This window comes from Carassius carassius, chromosome 32, assembly GCF_963082965.1.
Source record: "Carassius carassius chromosome 32, fCarCar2.1, whole genome shotgun sequence".
NCBI lineage: Eukaryota > Metazoa > Chordata > Actinopteri > Cypriniformes > Cyprinidae > Carassius > Carassius carassius.
This window is the reverse complement of record NC_081786.1, coordinates 16,000,267-16,021,740: the sequence shown is the minus strand read 5'-3', so window position 1 is coordinate 16,021,740 and position 21,474 is coordinate 16,000,267. Positions and strand designations below refer to the sequence as shown.

General features: G+C 37.7%; 1 protein-coding gene across 7 annotated transcripts in view; it reads right to left on the bottom strand.

Moving 5' to 3' along the window:
* nhsl1a (NHS-like 1a) overlaps positions 1-21,474 on the bottom strand; it is a 52,298-nt gene that overhangs the window by 17,729 nt on the left and 13,095 nt on the right. For 5 of the 7 annotated variants that reach the window (XM_059520517.1, XM_059520513.1, XM_059520512.1 and 2 more), the window contains exon 2: positions 3,351-3,503. In XM_059520517.1, the coding sequence (XP_059376500.1) occupies positions 3,351-3,503 (153 nt within the window). Of the gene's footprint in view, positions 1-3,350; positions 3,504-7,121; positions 8,454-15,426; positions 15,873-21,474 lie in introns of those variants that run through there. The other 2 variants (XM_059520511.1, XM_059520515.1) reach the window with 2 other exon arrangements.

Below are 21,474 nucleotides of genomic sequence, written 5' to 3'. Positions count from 1 at the left end.
CTTCAAAAAAATCTAACTGACCCTCTGATGTCACATGGACTACTTTGATGATGTTTTTCTTACCTTTCTGGACATGGACAGTATACCGTACACAAAGCTTCAATGGAGGGACTGAGAGCTCTCGGACTAAATCTAAAATATCTTAAACTGTGTTCCGAAGATAAATGGAGGTCTTACTAGTTTGGAACAACATGAGGGTGAGTTATTAATGACATAATTGTGAGAAAGAGAAGAACATTCAGAAGCTGTGATGTCGGTGGTTGATGAATGCAAATTAGATTTTTTTTTAATTATATATATATATATATACATATATTTAATTCACAATTATAACAAACAGACAGACAACAGCCATGACCCTGCCAAAGCTCAATGGGAAAAAGGGAAAAACAGACATTTGGTGTGCCACCTGCTGCCCCCGCTGGAGCCAAGACAACTCATAAACATGCACAAGTACATTAGCATTCCAGAGCACCTCAGAGGACTAGTTATTTAGGCAATAGTAAGGTCAAATGAGAGAAGAGCCATTAAAGTAAAAGGTATCTGGTTTCCAGATACAAAGGGAAGCGATGTTGTTCGCTGGTATAGGATAATATACCCGAGTGCAGCAGCAGCAGCAGCATATTTTAAAAATCCCTGTGGAGAGTATATTGATGCGAGGTAACGAACCAAAAAACAGTCAAAGACACAAAACTTAGAAGATTCAGAAAAATAGAGAGTGTAAAGTCGACAAGAAACATTATTCACAATCCAATTTACTTCATTAAGTGGAACTAATGGATATAGACATTAAGTGCTAATGGGTATGGTGGCACTTAATGGAATAATTTGGTTATTGTCTCTTATTTTAAACCACTATGTCAAACATCTCTCCAAAATCATGGAGAGGACATGCATTTGCTTACAGTATATTAGAGACAATTTGTGGTCTGTGCTCCTGTGAAAAATTTTTTTTTTTAGTTTTGCAGTGAGATTGCATTTGAAAGCATGCATACTTGGATGATGAGGGGCAAGTACATCTTTGAAGATATCAATGTATCCCTACTAATGCTTCCTTTTGTATTGTATTGTTACTATTGGCAAAACATTTATTCCGTTAACATTTTATGTAGGGCTGCAACTAACGATTATTTTGATAATCGATTAATCTGTCGATTATTTTTACGATTAATCGATTAATCGGTTTATGTACTTATATTTTAGTTTTTTCAATTTTTTCCCCAAGTAAATTATTAATAAATGGTCTTTATCCTTCAGCATAGATTTTTAAGAGATTTTAACCATTTTGCACTGTCATATCCTCATCAAAAATATACCTGGAGTTGTTTTATTGTGTTAGTAATACTTTGTCGAACTCTTCTGCAATCAGAACACTGACCCATACTCTAGCAAATTTCACAAGCAGATTTCAAATAATGTTTTCACCATGGCAGTCCTTAGAGCTCCTAAAGTAATTTAACATCCCGAACAAAGCTTATTAAGGAATCTTTCAGAACATATTTTCACGAAGAATAAGGATAAAACAGAATAAAATTGCAGTGCATTGTATTTTATTATTTACTTGGAAACAGCTTTATAGCTTTTGCTGTGAAATTGTAAACAATCCTTCGAAAAAAGTGCCAATGGCATGAAACCTGAATGGAACTCACAATTTAAAGTAAAATCCATCAGAAGGTTGTCCAGAAAAAAAAAATTGGACACACACAAAAAACCTGCTGTGTGAAAAAGAGCAGTGAATACTTAGAAAAAAAGTCAATTTCAAATATCTTTAAACATTTACCTCTCTCATTCAGTCATAATTAGGCTGCACGACTGAATTTTGAACTGGTAAACGACAAACTGATCACAGAACATGTTTGTAAAGCTTTAAATGTTAACTGTTAAAAAGCAATGTTATCAGCTTTTACGACTAAACATTTGCAAACAACATTGTACTGGAGAATCTGCACAAATGAAAGTCTTAGGGGCCGTTCACAAATCGCGCCTAAAAACGCGTGGAAAACGCTAGGCGCACCGCTTTCTCCTTCTTTCCAAAGCGCTCGTGCAGTTGCGCCCCTAAGGCGTCTGCCTTTGCTAAGTAACCATGACGTGCTCTCTCCTTGAAGATGCGGAAATTTCAACAAAGGATAAATGGATTTGCAGCTCAAAATATCGCTTGCAGTAGCTCTGCTACTAAATTTATTTCAAAATGGAAATCCATATACAACTATGATCAGCTGTTCCTTTCATCTTGACTGAGCTTTTAACGTTGTTACAGGGAAGGATTAAGCCGATTGGTTAGTTCTTGTCACATGACCCGCGGTGCGCTTGCTGCATTCTGAAAAGTTGAAATGTTTTTAACTCGATGCGGTGCGGTGTTGGAAATAACGAACTTGAGCGCGCAAAAGACGAGATATGTGAACGTCCCCTTTTTTGAAGGCTCAACGTATAGTACTCCCACATCACGCTGAATGCTGCAGACTCAGAGACGCTGTTCGGGAAGCACGTGACATAAAACGAGGCCAGCTATTGGCTATTTGCTACTTCTCCTGCTGTACTGGCTGAGTAAAACCTCCGGTGCCTCACTACTGCCACACTTTGGTCACCGCGGATTTGAAATATGCAAGAAATGAGCCGCTTACGGCAAATAAGTTATTTAGCAACGAATCGATGACTAAATTAGTTGACAACTATTTTAATAATCGATTTTAATCGATTAAATCGATTCGTTGTTTCAGCTCTAATTTTATGGCTATAAGATTTTGAAGATTTTTGAAATCCTGTATTAGAGTAGTCTAAAACACTGGTTTTCATTGTGATTCATATTATGTTTATTATTAACATTTTGATTAATATCAACAGCTCATAACAACTAAGTTAATGCAAGGTACACAATACATGATTTTAGGGCTGATTGCTTAGCTGATCACCATCAGGCAGATAACATTTTGATGAAAGTTTATACTACTTTAGAAAAACCTGCGCTATGCAACTAGTAAATCAACCAGTTCAGATTATTATATGTAGTGGAAAATAAAACGGTATTAGCAGTCAATATGCACCTCTGTAGTCTAGAGTTGAAGCAGGTTTATAAAATTTGTATCAGGCAGTGTACTGTCAAAATGCTCTGCTTCATTAAAGGGTAAAATGGTTGTGCAAGAGAACTCTCTGCACAGTGGAAATGTTATCTTCATTATAATGGTCAATGGAGAAATCACATATTCCTCGGCAGGGCATTTTGTATTCGCAGATTATACATGAAACAATTAATCTGAATCTTATTTTCTAATGAATCAATCATGGTACTGTTTAGCTTATATTTAGAAAAGAAAAAAATGGGGAAAAAAATTCCTGTAGTTTTTGTCTCTGACCTCTGAGGACTGTTTTCAGGTTGACTTTGGCCTGATGGTGAAGGTCCTCAACGCAGGCTGGTCTGGATCCTGGCACGAAGACATTCTCCTGTTGGTGCAAGGGGGCTGTGTAGTGCACAGACCACTTGCTCTCCTCATCTAGACTGGACACTGCTACAAGAAACAAGGACAGATTCAACATGTTTAAAGGAAGGAGGTCAGGGGTTTGCGTAAAAGCAACTACTTAGACTGCTGAAAATGGTATATGTGACCATGGACCACAAAACCAGTCGTAAGTCGCTGGGGTATAATTGTAGCAATAGCCAAAAATACATTATATGGATCAAAATTATTGATTTTTCTTTTATGCCAAAAATCTATAAAAACTTATATAAAAACTTCTGTTTTTATTAGTAATATGCATTGCTAAGAACTCATTTGGACAACTATAAAGGCGACTTTCTCAATATTTTGATGTTTTTGCACCCTCAGATTCCCGATTTTCAAATAGCTGTATCTCAGCCAAATATTGTCCTATCCTAACAAACCATACATCAATGGAAAGCTTATTTATTCAGCAAAAGAATTACAATTAAGAATGGTTTTGTGGTCAAGGGTCACATATATGAAAATATATACAGTGTTTTTCCCCTAAGTAACAGATGGGAGACATGAAATGAAAGTGTACTAAACTTTTTCATTGCTCCAGCTTTGACCAGAATGAGCTTCCACTGATGCTTCAGGTTGGCTTATGTGAGTTAGTGTTGGTTTAACTGATAGACTATAGGCACCAATGTGTTTGTGGTGAAGCTATACACCAGAAATGTACACCTTTTCAATGGAAATACCTGAATAAAATTGTCTTTTAGAACTATTTAGGGGTGCAAATACAGCTACCTGGCTGATATTAGTTATATTTTTTAATCAGCACCATTTTAACACTCCAAGATAATCTTTAAAAATATTAATACATTAGTAAGTTCAACCTTTAGATTTTCAATTGTACTTGTAGCATTCATTTTTTATTTATTTATATACTTTACATAAAAGAGTACAAAATGATAATAATAGCCATTATAAAAAATGAGCCAGAATTTCTAAATTAGTTTTAATTCTAATCAACTCAATCCAGATGTCAGCAGGAAGAGATATAATTCAGACAGAAAGAAAAACTCCGCCTTTGGCTGCAGCCGCTGGGCACATAAGATTTGGGAGCTGCAGTCATGTGCAGTCTCTTAAGCTCCCTCACAGAGAACACACAGGCCAATCAAACACTTCTGCACCACTGCGTCTAAAGACACTGGAGACATGCTTGTCTCGGGCTGGTGCCTTGACAACCCAGATTAAACGATCAATTATGCCAAGGCCCTCCGGGTAAGATTAAGCAGGTCAGTCTTATCCATGCAGTTTTCCATAGAAAAAGTATGACAGTGATTATAGATTATACACAATAAGAGTTTCCTCAAGTGCAAAAGGTCATGACCTCAAAAAATACACAAAGGTATAATTCGCTAGTCCACCAAAATGTCAATGACGCTGTTGCAATATACCCTAAGGCTAATTCAAATTAGCCAGTATTGTTATTGATAGTCATATATACACACACACACACACACACACACCATTGTCTCATGCCAAACCAACAGTTCATATAAGTAAAAAATCTGAGAATGTATATGCATAGCTCCTTTAAAATTAAAATTTGAAGCTATATCACACCAGCAGCAAGAGCGATATAACACGAGTGCTGTTTTTGTCATGAAGAACACGAGCGCAAATGTGATTTTATACAACAGTTCAGTAAATAAGAAATTGATATTGTGCAATATTGACAATGAAAATATTACCTAAAAAGCCCAAAGCAGAACTGTTGTGTGTCTACGAGCAACACAGTAGTGTTGAACCAATGTGTGAACCAATGGCTGCGTTTACACTTGGCACTGCACTGCGTTTACACATTAAAGGGATAGTTCGCCCAATTTGCAAAATTATGTCATTAATAACTTACCCTCATGTTGTTCCAAACCCGTAAGACCTCTGTTTATTTTTGGAACACAGTTTAAGATATTTTAGATTTAGTCTGAGAGCTCTTAGTCCCTCCATTGAAGCTGTGTGTACGGTATACTGTCCATGTCCAGAAACATCATCAAAGTAGTCCATGTGACATCAGAGGGTCAGTTAGAATTTTTAGAAGCATCGAAAATACATGTTGGTCCAAAAATAGCAAAAACTAGGAATTTATTCAGCATTGTCTTCTCTTCCGCGTCTGTTGTAAGACAGTTCAAAACAAAGCAGTTTGTCATATCCGGTTTGCGAACGAATCATTCGATGTAACCGGATCTTTTTGAACCAGTTCACCAAATCGAACTGAATCGTTTTAAACGGTTTGCATCTCCAATACGCATTAATCCACAAATGACTTAAACTGTTAACTTTTTTAATGTGGCTGACACTTCCTCTGAGTTCAAACTAACCAATATCCCGGAGTAATTCATTTCGGAGTAATTCATTAAAAAGCATTTTCAGTCGCAAGACATTTTACAAATCAAAGATAAGTGTAGTAGGAGTCTAACTAGTGCTCCACATGGGTGTTTTCCATCTCTCTTTGGACAGTTTGCGAAAGAGGGGGCGGTGTTTTGCGTAAAGTCCACCTGCTGGCTGGATTGCGTTTACATTACACTGAAATCCGATCACAATGCGTCCTCGACTACCTCTGGACCAGGACAGGCTGATCGGATAAGATTCTGTTCAGAAGTGCGTTTACACTTGTCTTTTCAATGTGTATGTGGACAGCATCCGGATACAGGCCGCATGTTAATGCCAAGTGTAAACGCAGCCAAATGATTCAAAGCCCCCATCTTTAGAGAGAGCCATTTGATCGAATTTACCGCAACCTACTGGCCTATTTAGTATAATTTAATTTATTAAAAAATATTTTAAAACATTGAAGGGATAGTTAACCAAAATTAAATAAACAAATAAATTCTGTCATCATTTACTCACCCTTATGTTGTTTAAAACCTGATTGACTTATTTTTTTTTTGCACAGCATAAAAGAAGTTATTTTGAAGACTGTTGGTAACAAAGCTGTTTGGATCACCAGTGACTTCTTTTAATTGCATGAACAAAAAATACTGAGATGTTTCTCAAATTATCTTCTTTTATGTTCAGTACTTTATGTTAGGCCATTGTAGCCTAAACCTTTAACACAATATTAGCTTTAAATTATCTTTTGGGGGTATTTTCACAGACAAATGAAGTTTGTCAATTAGACAATTTTAGTTGGTTATCAGCACCCTGTAATTAATAAGATTTAAAAATTGTAATCAACTGACAGCCCCTAATAATATATATATATTTAATGAATATAATAAATGTGTTAATTAAATTATTAATCTAGTTTTTTATTTATTATAGAAAATAATAAATATATGTAATGTAAATATATATGTGTGTGTGTGCGTGTATATATATATATATATATATATATATAATCTGCAACATTTGGTGAAAAGTCAAGGTAGAATATATTAAAAATGATCAAAACCGGGCATCATAGCATTACATCATCAATCAAAAAAAAAAAGAAAAAATCACTCAAAGTTGCAGAACAAGGTTGCTATAACAAGTCCAATGCCCGGCTATAAAAAGAAACTCGTAAGCAATTGTAGCATGCGTTCCAAATCAGATACATGCAACCCACAGCAGCAGTGATGAATAACTCCACAGTCTACTTGACCTTGAGATGCACGTGTGATAAGATAACCCAAAACCATGATAAGAGGAGCTTACCCTTCTTTTTGAAGTACTTAATGACAGATTTAAGAGTGGTCGAGATGAACACCATTGTGACGGGTGATCGATCCCCTGAGAGATGTGCGCATAAAGATGTATTAATCCACCATCGGAGTGAGTGTGAGGAAGAGAAAAGGAGGAAAAACGCACCACTACCCATACAACACTCTCTCTTTTCTCATTTTATGCTGACTGGCACAGCATGCAACACTCCCCCTCCTCTTCTACCTCTCTCTCTTTCTCTGTCACTCTCTCTCACACACATTTGCCCACCCTAGAGCATATTCATGTACTGTTTGAGTTGTACTCTCTCTCTTTCTGCATCTGCCTTCCTCTGCTCATCAATTGTGCGTCTCTCCTCCCCTCATGTCTAGCTGTAGTGCATGTCTCTCTGTCGCACTGCACAGGTTTAAGTCTCTCTCACCTTGCCTGTACTGCTGTGGATGTATAACACACTTGGATCTGTGCCATGCACTGTGGATCACTGACAGTCAGCCTATTGTGTTTCTCTACACCGCCGCAGCCCCTGCCACTCCTCCTTTCACTCTGTCCTTTTTCTTTTGAGCTAGGGGGCCCAAGACGAGTTTGAAAAGGATCCTAGGGCATTCAGCAGAGATTAAGTTGGTGGTAAGCCACCCAGCTCCTATTTAGGGGCTCATTGCTGCAGTATTTCATTAGTGTTGAAGCAAGTGTAAGTTTCTTTTTCTTCCTTGCTCCATTTTTTTTTCTTTTTTCTAATGAACCGTGAACGGCCACTCAGCATTTTCACACGTGAGGTTAGTCAGAACTGCATTTGGATTTGGATTCAGTGCACATGACTCACTGTGGGTTTGCGATATTACTTTATGCCTTTCCTTTGACATGCAGTGAACCTTTGGGGCAGAGAAAACACATTAAGTATTCAGACCTTCAAGTTAGGTTTCTTGAGCAAAAGACAATTAGACCTATTTACCAAGCGGATGTGCCAATCAGCGGTGCTGTAAATTAGAGCCCTCTGTTCATCATAGCACACTCAGATGACACACAGATGGCCATGATGCATTGACATTGATCCAACGCGGCTACCATCATATAGAGCGTGACGACCACTCAGTGGCACAGCAAATGTCTCTCCCTGGTTTTTGCACTTCATGAATAAGAATAGGCTACAAAAATCTGAAGTATGCTGTAACCGTTTGTTAGAGCGATTTTACAACAGTGGTAAAAATGTTAACTGCCCTTTTGCCACTAATAAACTGATTTTGTAGTTTTCCCTTTTGTCAAATTTAAATTTACTGGAATTTGACACCACTTTATTTTGGGCAAATCTGAATAAATCTTGTGCAACATTTCAAAATTGCAGCTTTGTGTATTTTTAATCTGTAGCCAAGGAATTTTATGATTTTGGTTTTGGTTCCTCTCACAAATTCTGGTTATTGAAAATGGTGTACTTAAAGTCGTGATGACCAAAAATCTGAAAAATGCCTGGTCGAAGGGCTACCAGGGATTTAAGCATTTTGCAAGCCCTGATTTGGCTCAAAAAAAAAAAAAGAAAAACGGTCATCTCAGTTCCCTACATGGTAGCTACTGCTTCTAGATCCACATTGCTTGTTTTTTTCCTGGTTGATGTTGTGTGTTCCGTTGGCTTACCCTGGCTCAGCTAAATGTCACCCTCATAATGAAATTGGGGTACAGCTCACTAAAATGCTAAAAACTTTCTGCCTGACTGATTCTATTGTGTTTAGTGGTTTCCAGCACCAGCCCTGAAACACACATACTCATATACACACACAAACTAGCACTCTTCCTTTACCATGTCCCAGACAAGACATTACCTGAAGAAGACAAACTTGTCCATGTAAAGCAGCTGGAGGGCCAAAATAAAAATGCCCATTAAACACTAGCCTGAGGAGATAAATTAATATACCTCACATAACCCAAGATTGTTTTTCACTCACTGTATACCCAAAGAACATATGGCAAATTGCATACCTATGGAAGAAACAACTCTAAAATGACTTGCATCGATATACAAACCATGGTCCAGTTGGGATTTTAATGCTGCATTCATGCTGATACAATAGAAATGAATAGGAACATAATCAGACAAAATGGGGATTGTGAAAAAACTCCAGCAGTGTGGACTCCCTCAAAGATGTCTCAGCTATTGTGTGTCGCTGTGTGAAAATGCCAGACAGACAGAAAAATGCAGTATACCACAAAAAACAGGAAGGAAAAGGAAGAAAGCACTTGAACTTTAATGAGGAATGGGTTTGTAGACAGGCTTTGCTTTGTATGTATAATATATACAGTAAGCTACAAAAATGCTGGCTGCCAATCGGTGCCCAAATGAGATAAAAGAAAAACACAAAATTTTACATATAAGTGCATCCCTATTTAAAGTCCATTTGCTGCATGATACTTTAGCTATGAAGATCAGCAGGGCAATATCCTTAGTATTTTTAAGTCAGAAAGGTTTCATAAGCGATAACTATTAAATCTTGAATCAGAATTTTCCATCTTGATGTTTATTCCGCTTTCCTCTGAATAAACAGCCTTAACAAATGCAAATAAATATTCACTGCAATCACTCTCATATTCATATATGCATAAGAGAGATAATAGTAGCTGAAAAGGTTAGGATGTTCTATCACCTTTAATCAAAGCAGTCATCACACTGACGACGTTCCCTTCATAGTGAGCAAAAACATGGCTGATTAGAGAGAATGCAAATAAGAGTCCCCTAGCAACAGCAGAGGAAAGAGAGGGTACTTCAGTGAGTGAGCGAGTCACGTGAGGCCTGCCCACACCTGCACAACAGCCCTTATATTTCGGCCTGCATGCTACGCTTCACACAACAGACCCACTATTGGCAACAGTTTAAAGTATTCTGGTTGACTGTAGTATTTGGTTAAATGTAAGTATTTGACGTTTAAGACATTAAAGTGGTGATAAAAATTGCCCTCACAAATGTAAGAAGTGCCCCTTAATGGAAAAGTACATTTCTGACCCTGCTAGCAACACCCTTGCAACCACAGCACCTTAGTAACTGCATAACACCACTCTGAAAACCTTTCAGAACATCTCAGCAAGTGCATAGCAACAGCCATAGTAAACGTAGCACTCAGGCAAATATTTTACTATTTAAAGTGCTTTTTCCTCAGAAAGGCTTTTACAGTACATTTAAATTTACTGTTTCGCCAATGTAAAATAGCTGATCTATTTAAACTTGTGGTGAACATTCAAGTTGCCACATTGCTTCATAAACAGCCTGTAGTTAAGCTAATGCATTATATTACTTGGTGGAAAAAGTGATTATCGTCATTAATACATTTCCACCATTTTATGAATGCAATAAATCTCCTAAGGCAGTGTAACAAAGTCTCTCTTAACCTATTGCTTTATTACTGGGTGGGTGACTGCTTATGACCATCAAAATAAAGGCTATAAGACAATACTGTTGACTACTAGAATTTATGATAATTACGCATAGCAATAAAATCACAACATTAAAAATATTGTATGGTAAGACAGAGCGAAATAAACATGGATATGCAAAAGAATCTAAGTCTGTATGAGACTGGAGCGCTTTTCTTTTGGTTTCTGCTTATTACAAACAACAAAAGCCCTTGTGCCTGACTCTTACATGACCTGGTTATGGTTACTAGGGTAGCTGTGTTTGATTTCGCTGATAAAATCCATCAAGGGCTCTACATGTCGGCTCAATTCTAAATCAACAAGACCCACACACAATATTGCCTGTGTGGAGCATGTGAAGAGGAACTGCTGATTTTCAAGGGCACTTGATGTGCAAATGCTTCTTAGTTTCAATTGAAAGCAAACTGACTTACAGATTCAAACATTTGGTGTGTTGGTCAAAGGAGACGATGTTATGTGTCATCTACTGAACTAACCAAAGGTGGTTTCTGTGATCATTTGATAGCAAGAAGGTCAGCATCACCTCAGCCACTGCAGAGCCACAGGGTCAGCTCTAGCTGTAACCAGTGAGATCAGGACATTGGCTCAGAATGTGAAGAAAGCTCTTGTGTCAGCACAAAGCAGACCAGCTCTAATAAAAGCCCAACTACACACAAAACATGCACATAAACGTAAAGATATATAGGAATATTCATCACTTTAGATAGACACTGAATTTTCTTTCTATGGTTCACGAATGAACATTATCTCTCTCTTTCACTGGAGAACAGTTAGGAGGAACAGACATTCAGATTTCTAAGTGCGAAGCATTATAACATCACTCGAGTTCCACCCAGACACAGGCCTGATAAATAATACAGCAGGTAGCCACTCTGCTGTGTCTGCTCAGACATATGTGGCATATTGATCTGTAACATGTCTGTCCCAGCATCGGCTCCAAAGTGTGCCAATATCTGTGTCAGAAAACTGGGCCAGTTCCAGCACAATGAGAAATACGATCCCCTATAGCATCTCCTGAGCTCATATTGGGATTTGGGATGGTATTTTTACAACCTGGCATAAAGAAACTCTCTTCTATTCTCATCTTATTGAGTACTAAATATGGTTATGTTAATGTTATGTTAATGTTGCATAAATTTGTTAAGAGTTTTGTAGTGGACAATTTTTATGTGCTGTAAAAGAGTTGTAGATACCATGTGTGCAGACATGAGAGACATCTGTGTTTGGACGTATTCCCAGACTGATCTACATTTTGATATCACATGTTTTGCTTTCGAAATCATTTTATAAAAATTACACAAACTTCTAAACCACTGGTTCGTTTTATGAATTATAAGAACAGTATGTGTGTGTGTGTGTGTGTGTGTGTGTGTGTGCAGCAGCTGTTTTCAGCACAACACTGATAATAATAATAAATATTTCTCAAGGACAAAATCAGCATACAGGTCCTTCTCAAAAAAAATAGCATATTGTGATAAAGTTCATTATTTTCCATAATGTAATGATAAAAACTAAACTTTCATATATTTTAGATTCATTGCACACCAACTGAAATATTTCAGGTCTTTTATTGTTTTAATACTGATGATTTTGGCATACAGCTCATGAAAACCCAAAATGCCTGTCTCAAAAAATTAGCATATTTCATCCGACCAATAAAAGAAAAGTGTTTTTAATACAAAAAAAGTCAACCTTCAAATAATTATGTTCAGTTATGCACTCAATACTTGGTCTGGAATCCTTTTGCAGAAATGACTGCTTCAATGCGGCGTGGCATGGAGGCAATCAGCCTGTGGCACTGCTGAGGTGTTATGGAGGCCCAGGATGCTTCGATAGCGGCCTTAAGCTCATCCAGAGTGTTGGGTCTTGCGTCTCTCAACTTTCTCTTCACAATATCCCACAGATTCTCTATGGGGTTCAGGTCAGGAGAGTTGGTAGGCCAATTGAGCACAGTAATACCATGGTCAGTAAACCATTTACCAGTGGTTTTGGCACTGTGAGCAGGTGCCAGGTCATGCTGAAAAATGAAATCTTCATCTCCATAAAGCTTTTCAGCAGATGGAAGCATGAAGTGCTCCAAAATCTCCTGATAGCTAGCTGTATTGACCCTGCCCTTGATAAAACACAGTGGACCAACACCAGCAGATGACATGGCACCCCAGACCATCACTGACTGTGGGTACTTGACACTGGACTTCAGGTATTTTGGCATTTCCTTCTCCCCAGTCTTCCTCCAGACTCTGGCACCTTGATTTCCGAATGACATGCAAAATTTGTCCAAAAGTCCAGTGCTGCTTCTCTGTAGCCCAGGTCAGGCGCTTCTGCCACTGTTTCTGGTTCAAAAGTGGCTTGACCAGGGGAATGCGGCACCTGTAGCCCATTTCCTGCACACGCCTGTGCACGGTGGCTCTGGATGTTTCTACTCCAGACTCAGTCCACTGCTTCCGCAGGTCCCCCAAGGTCTGGAATCGGTCCTTCTCCACAATCTTCCTCAGGGTCCGGTCACCTCTTCTCGTTGTGCAGCGTTTTTTGCCACACTTTTTCCTTCCCACAGACTTCCCACTGAGGTGCCTTGATACAGCACTCTGGGAACAGCCTATTCGTTCAGAAATTTCTTTCTGTGTCTTACCTTCTTGCTTGAGGGTGTCAATGATGGCCTTCTGGTCAGCAGTCTTACCCATGATTGCGGTTTTGAGTAATGAACCAGGCTCGGAGTTTTTAAAAGCCTCAGGATTCTTTTGCAGGTGTTTAGAGTTAATTAGTTGATTCAGATGATTAGGTTAATAGCTTGTTTAGAGAACCTTTTCATGATATGCTAATTTTTTGAGATAGGAATTTTGGGTTTTCATGAGCTGTATGCCAAAATCATCAGTATTAAAACAATAAAAGACCTGAAATATTTCAGTTGGTGTGCAATGAATCTAAAATATATGAAAGTTTAATTTTTATCATTACATTATGAAAAATAATGAACTTTATCACAATATGCTAATTTTTTTAGAAGGACCTGTATTAGAATGATTTCTGAAAGATCATGTGGAATTAAGTTTTCCAACACAGGAATAAATTACATTTGAAATTGTATTAAAATAGAAAACTGGCATTTTAAATTGTAATAATATTTCATAATATTACTGTTTTTCATGTATATTTGATCAAATAAATGCAGACTTAATGATAATAAAATATTTCTTTTTAAAAACAATACAACAATCTTACCAATTAGAATTATTTTTACTTTTTTTAGCTTGACAGTCTCAGTTTCCATTTACTTTGCTGTATGGAATAGAGCAGTGTGAACAATCTGCTGAACTTCTCAATTTGTGTTCCACAGAAGAAAGTAAGGCATGTATTTTTTGGCATAACATGAGGGCAAGTAAATGATGACAGAAATTTTATTTTTGGGTAAACTGAGGTCCAAGTCCTCTCAGATTCCTTCAGTAAAAAAAAAAAATATATATAATAACATTCAAACTGAAAATCAATAATGAATCTGCAATGTAAAATAATGGTGCCATCTTGTGGTACTACATAGTATCTCAGCATTTCATAAACCGACACTTGAGAGGGGAAACTTGATGATGGCAAAAGGAAGTGCAGGTCAGTGCCCCATTGTAGTGACATTCATAGAGAAAGAGGTGGACATGTGTGTGTGCTTCCCTGAGCAGCTGTGTGTAGCACAAAGCCTATTTACTCTAATTAGACCGCATTAGAAGTGTTTACCACACCGTATGGACTGTAGGCCACCACACTAAATAAGTATGTGTTACTGTCCAACACAGAAGCTGAATCCAAAAGACTGCCTACAAACATAGTTACGAACGATACATATTAGGACAGTTGATTTTGTAAATATTTAGTCATATTTGGTATAGTTTGTCTTGCTTTACTGACAGTAGCACTTGAATGTAGTGAATGCCACAAGTTTGTGTAAAACCTTAAGAACATGATTTGAGAATTATCCAAAGCGAATCAAGAACTGGATTTTAACTGCAGGTCAGTATGTTTTTTTCAGAGACATCTGTCTGCACATCTGATGTAAGTGAAGGGAGCAGCTTGCCTGGTGGATGGGATGAGATTTTAACAACCCTAAGAAATCAGCTATGTCCTCTGCCAAGAACTTGAGGCTTAGTCAACATTACACACTCTACAATCTTTTAATATAAGGCCCAAACTAAAACTTTGCTCTAAACAAGCGTGTTCTAAGACTGCATATGAAAAAGCATTTATATTACATGCAATATGCACACATATTTAGTTCTGGATTTAACTTCAGATGCAGTGGGTTTAATCTGAGCTAATTGGCTCACTGGCTTCTTGAGAATCAGGTTTGTTTGTGACAACATATTAAGACTGCAGAAGTACATATTGTTAATTACATTTTTACAGTTTGTAAATATAAAATTAAAATGATAAAAGCACATGACGAAATGAATAAATTAAAACTGAAAACATAAAACTTAAAAAAAAATTGACGTTTACTGTGAAATATCCTTTAAAGACAGCTAAAACCTAAATTGAAGGACATCTCATTGAACATTCCTGTATTCTCTTAATGGAGCAGATTATCAAGAAATCTCCCTTTAGTTCAGAAACACTAGCTGCTATTGTGTATCTCCGCACTAGACTTGTCATGGCCTGCCTCGTTCCAAACTCCAAACTGGGCAACACATTATACTACACTTTAATCATCGCACTTCTACTTTTCGCCACCAAAACTTGTTAAAACCCATCTCTGAAGTTTTAACTCCTGCTAATATCACTGGGCATTCTTTGTTATGCCAACAGAAAATACAAAGTGAGAGAATAAATCTATCTTTGAGCACCAGCTTTAGCAACAAATGTTTTTCTGATAAACAAGAGCGAACTAGATTTGAAGCGCTACCTTTCCGGTCTTGGCAGGATGGACTGAAAGTGTAGTTGGGGTGGCCCTGCAGTGGGATGCCCTTTCGAGCTGGTGGTCCTGCCCAGGGTTTGGGCGCCCATAGTGCATCTTGCTGCTGATGTATTTTGGAGGTGAGGAGTCTGCGGCGAAGGCTGCCCTCCGTCTTGGGCTGGAGGCGTAGTTTGTGAGTATGAAGAGGAAGAAGTTCATCTTCGTCCTCATAGTAGGTCCTATTCCAGCATTTCCCAGCTGGTTCGGTAGAGAGGCAGTCTACATATGCTATCATCTCAACTTTAGTCCAGGTTGGGACATTCAACCACAGTTTCCCACATCCACCCTTTTCCTTTTTATCTCCACAAAGCCAGGACAGCCATAGGCGTCCAGAGAAACCGCCACAAGCATTAGATACTAGCCTGAGTTGGACAATATTCTACAAGTTCTCCATAGACAAAAAAAGTCAAACAAGAATCAGTGAAAACACATCAGGTATGTTGGTTTCCTCTCGCTAACTACCTAAAGCTTTAGATTGAGGAAATACGCAAGTTCTAATCTGTAAACCAGGATTATCCTTTCACATCCAAGCGCTGCTGAAGGCAGGCTTTGCACTGCAGATGGTCACCTGGGAAAAGGTGAAAAATAACACTGAACTAAAGGTGGTACAATTATAATTTTTATCTAAATGCTTATAAAAAGGTAAAAAATACCATGGCTGAGCAGATGAAAAGAGTTTAACATTACGGTTCCCTTTAATCCCTATTAAAACTACAAATCTTTTTTAAAAAGGGACAGTGTCCAAGACAATATTTAACACAAAGCATCTGCATGTCTTTTGTCTTTTTTTAAATGTATTTTATTTTTAGTCTATATTCTATGCATTTGTCCAATAATTCTGTTAACCATTTTTTTTTATAATATATAAACTGCATAAAATCAAGTCAAATTGTTTGATGGAGGTTGGTATAAAAAGTATCAATGTATTAATTTGATAATTAAAAAAATTAATTAAATATAAAAGCTTTTAGTAAATCTGGGTTTAGATCAAAGTTTGAGATAAAGTATTCAAACAGCTAAATATATAGCTGATAAATAATTAAATAGCTACTAAATAAACAAATACAAATCAACACTTAACTGAGCCATTAAAGCAAAAAGTGTTCAAATCAGTCTAACATATCTTCTTAAACCATCTTGAGTCACTTACACAGCTGTTTGATGTCTATAAGAAGAGTAGAAACTAAGAATAAGAGAGGGAGAGAAAGACGATATGACCAACAGATAGCAGGACAGAAAGAGTATCGTACTCGGTTATCTCCAGCGAATGTAACTGTCTAAATCCAGATACTGTGTTGAGCCTCAGGATGGGTGGCATAAATCTGGGGCTGGAAAGAGAGCCCTCACCCAAATAGATCGACAACACACTCCTAAATTGTATTTCAGCACTTTATGTGTACATAGACAAGCTGGATATAACATAATCGTCCATTTCATCGTGATCAGATCTGATTAAACTCCATCTGGGGTCTAATCCAAACCCTTGAGCCCAATTCTTTGGATGACCGCCAATGGCAGGAACTGGACCAGATGAGAATTCCAGCAACCAGAAGCTGTCCTGCCAAGAGCTTAAACTTACATACAACCACCCTGGCCCAAAGAGAGCTTTTTACAGAAATACTATCAGATCCACATAAATCTAAGCTTATCATTTAATTAACATGCTTGGCTGCAAGTATTGAATGTATGTCAGTTCTGTGCTCTGCGTTAACCTAAATGAGCCACTTTGAGGGTTTATCGTGGTGCAGACAATTCAGTTTTCTAAGTCTCCTTCCCAGAAACATCTTTTGTTGCAAGCAGTAAAGTATGTGTTCGTGTGGTCATTGCTCACTAGTCTGCAAAGCATCTGGATCCACTTAATTGAATGAGCAGTAATGCATTTGTGGAGATGCACTGCAGATTTGTTAAGCTAAGAGATACCAAGGTTTCACAAATGTAGCACTTTTTGAGTTACGAGAGAAGAAATATGAAAAGGCATGTTTATTATGAATAAGAGCGAGAGAATGTGAAAACACCTAACCAAATTAGACACCTAACAGAATCCCACTTTCTTCCAAATTTCTTTTGCCTCCTACAGAAGAAAGTACATTTATATTAGTTCCTTCAATGAATCACACAAACCAGTGGCTCTGAATAGAGATTGTGCGCCTCCACTAGGTGCAAGTCTGCACCACCCGAGTCCCTGCTTGCTTGGGCGCACAAAATACAAGGTTGGAGGGTTTCAACAAAAGTTGCTATGGAGTCCCTGTAATTGGGCCAGAAACACCTGCTGGAGCAGACAGTATGCTCAACTCTGCGTGCACAGCTCTATTGTTCTGTCCATTTGGATCATATCCTTTGTCATTCTTGACTCAGTGGACGTGACCTTGATCAGACGGAGCTGTTGTGTGGGAAGTTGGCTGTCATTTAATATCCTGTATACTACAAGTGCATGAATGTTGGAGAAGATCTGCATATGGATTGTACTTGTAGCTGACCCTAATTTTTGTTGTTTTTAGGTTGTGTAACCAAGATCCGATCTTAAATCAATGTTGCATTGGTGTCAAATACAGAATACCAAAATACAACAGCATCAACCTGACTTTATATTGATATATAAATAATTTAATAGAATTAAATAACATTTAAATAGTACACGTCAAAATGAATAACCATATTTATACTGTAAATAATAAAAGTGTGATGCCTGAATTCACATTTACAGTAGCATTTAAAAGCAACTAATTCTAGTTTTTAGTGTCTTAGTTTTCATTTATTTAGCCAAATGCTACAAAAATGTAATATTGACCATAACATAACAAAATATGATCGGCTTATCCTATAGGCCAGAATTAATAAACTGGAATATCCCTAATCTCAAATCAGGCTTTACACAAACTTGTGGAGTTCATTTCAGCTTAAAAGCTGCTGTCATTACAGCAAAAGGAGGACGTGCACAAATGTACATGTTTCAGACTCCACTTCACTTGTATATATATATAGAGCTATCTACTGTATACATCCATGTCCAATATGGATTATTGGAATGCCAACTTAAAGCTGTTAATGACCTTCCCCCGGTATTCCAGTATTTGGACCACCAGTGTTCCCAGCTAGACTGCTACAGTCATATAAATACATAGATAATTGTTAGTAAATTTAAGCACTGTAAAATATTTGGTGTGAACTTTCAATGTTGTAACTACACAGTAATGCTAGTGCACCACACAATCCTTTTAAGAAATAGATAACTTGATTACAAAAGACATTTGTACAGTGCAAACATGCAGCCCATAAAACAAATTGTACAGATGCACTGCATCACACACTCCTACGAAGAAGCATCTTGGAGGAGGAAACCATTTTCAACTTTAGGGGATGCTTTTGGACTGCATTTCCAAATCCTCCCATCTGTCAATCTCTCAATGTTTTGTCCTCCATTCCTTCCACAGTGTTTTAAAGAATGCAGTAACATCCGGAGACTTTGAATCAACAATAAAATCATTAACTCCCTCGAGTGCTACCATCTTGGAATCGTCCCTTATGGCATTTCTGAAATGAATAATGACCGTTCTTTGCCTATTATCTCAACCCTGAAAATATGTGCAGGCCAAACTCGATGGTCTCCACCAATGTTCCAGGGATCAGACTCAGAATTCCACTTATGTGGAAGGGAGGCTCGGCTCTGCACACGCCTAGCGACTGAGACCCTCATGTGGAGCTGACACATCTGGAATGGCCATCAATCTTCAGGCTCCAGGCCAACCCTGGCTAATGTCCACGATTCATAACTGTCACAGGAACCGTGAATGCCTCGTGTGAAATGGGAAAAAGTGCATAATGAGACATTCATGCTTGCCTGAGATTCTAATCCAGGTGTTTTAACAATTAAGCCTTTGGAAAAATGATCATCCTGACAGCTGAGACGCCCATAAGACTCCATCTCCTGCATCTTCAGTCCAAAGCAAGCAAGAACAAGGCAAAGTCCTCCTACTTGAAAAGATATGAAGGGATGATTGGTCCTATGGGTTCGATCGCAAAAAAAGCGAGACAATAACTGGATTACGTCCAATTAGCTGCTCTGGCTCTTCTGGAAAACAGTAAAACAGAGAGAGAGGAGGCAGGTACCTTTATCTAGGTCAAGAAAACTTCATTTATAAAAAAAAAAAAATCTTACACAGAAGAGCACTTTAAGGCTTTTAAAGTGAATTACACTCCACGAAATACCAGTCCCTGCCTCCCACGAGAGACGTCTTCACTTCTCATTTAAGTCACAGAAGGACGCTGATTTGATTCAAGACCTGAGGAGCAGCTGACTTACAGAATGCCCTTTTAGCTGCTCATTAGGGAGCCGCTAAACTGTCTCTCCATCATGTGACACTTTTAAAGAAGCCTGTGGGTTGTGGGTCCCCGCATACATTTGCACCCGGTGATTACACCTCTGACAACAGGAGTCAGTCCATGAAGCAAACTTTACTTTATGAGAGCAGATGCACTTACTTGGAGGCTGGTGTGCAGTGTGTTGCTGTACAATTAGCTGAAAAAGGAAAATCCACAAGGGTTTTTGAGAGAAGAGGAGGAGTGCTGCTGGTGTTGATATGAGTGATATGAATGCACTTATTATGGAGCCTGACTTTAAAACACGAGCCTGTCTCAACCTGCAGAGAGCCCTCAGCTACAGGCTGACTGCATCCAAGTTCATGGTGCTGCTGCAAAGCACAGATTTTTGTAAACAATACTGTTCACAGAACAGTGAAGTATGCTTTAGGCCAGTTTAATGGATCTGATCCGTTACATATCTATTTCAATCTATCAAGTGAAGAAAATGCTGAAAGAAAATGCACTATTCAACCCAACTAGCCAGCAAATAGAATAATTTTGATAAAATAGAATTATGTTTCTGAAGTTTAGTAGGGAGATTGGGGCTATTTGTCACAGTTCACAGTTAAAAGAGAGTTAATTTAATGCACACTTTCTGTTTTGTAACAACATGCCCCATTAGTAGCAATGTAGGAGTTGCAATGTACTTTTTTTAATCATAAAAAGCTATGAATAATGGAACAAACTAAATTTAGAGGAACAATAAAAAATATTAAATTTGAAAAACAAAACAAAACTAACCAGTGTTTTGATAAACATATAAAAAATGAAATACAATTATAATGTGTGAAATGTGATGCATGAAAAATGACACCACTTAAAACAGTTTGTGTTCCCTTAACTTAAAAGGGTAAACATACCAAAACTGTTGAAAGAGTAACCATTTAGGCTATTTGTATTTTACCCTGCTATCAAAACACTAAAGAAAAAAGTCAGGAAAAATAACTTTGAAGACTTTCACTTTGAAAATCATTGGCACTAACCAGTCATAACAAAAAGCACAAAATACCAATGTGACTTTTCATAACATGACCTTCAGGTCACTGGTGAGTAAAAGAGGTGACCAGTGTCAAAAAAAGAAAAAAAATCAGGTCACCATACTGAGAAGATTATTTATGCTTGACATGAAAAATACACTGGATAACAAAAAGTCACAAAACAACAGACAAGTAAAAAGAAAAAAGAGAAAAAAAAAGAGGTGAACGAGAGCAGATCATCCACTCAAAAGAAACACACACTTGGACAAACACACACAACATTGCAAAACAAAAAGCTACTATATTCATGTATCATTCGTGTAAAACAAAAGGTGCTTTTTTAAGAATATCCTTTCTATTATTTTTCATATGCTAAACATAAAGGAGAATGGGACTGTCAAGATCCAAACTGACAAAAACACCATAAAAACACTTCTATGATACTTCTAAAGCTTCATTATAACCACACAGAAAAGAGCGACCTGCACATTCTTCTAAATTTCTTATTCACATGCAGGTTTGTAATGCCAAGAATGAATAAATGATGATTAATTTCAATGTCTGACTGAACTATCCCTTTAAACTAAATGCAAATTTAATTTCATACGCTATTTAAAGAGCAGATGAGGAACACAAAATGCCCGCACGGACCCGAAACCAC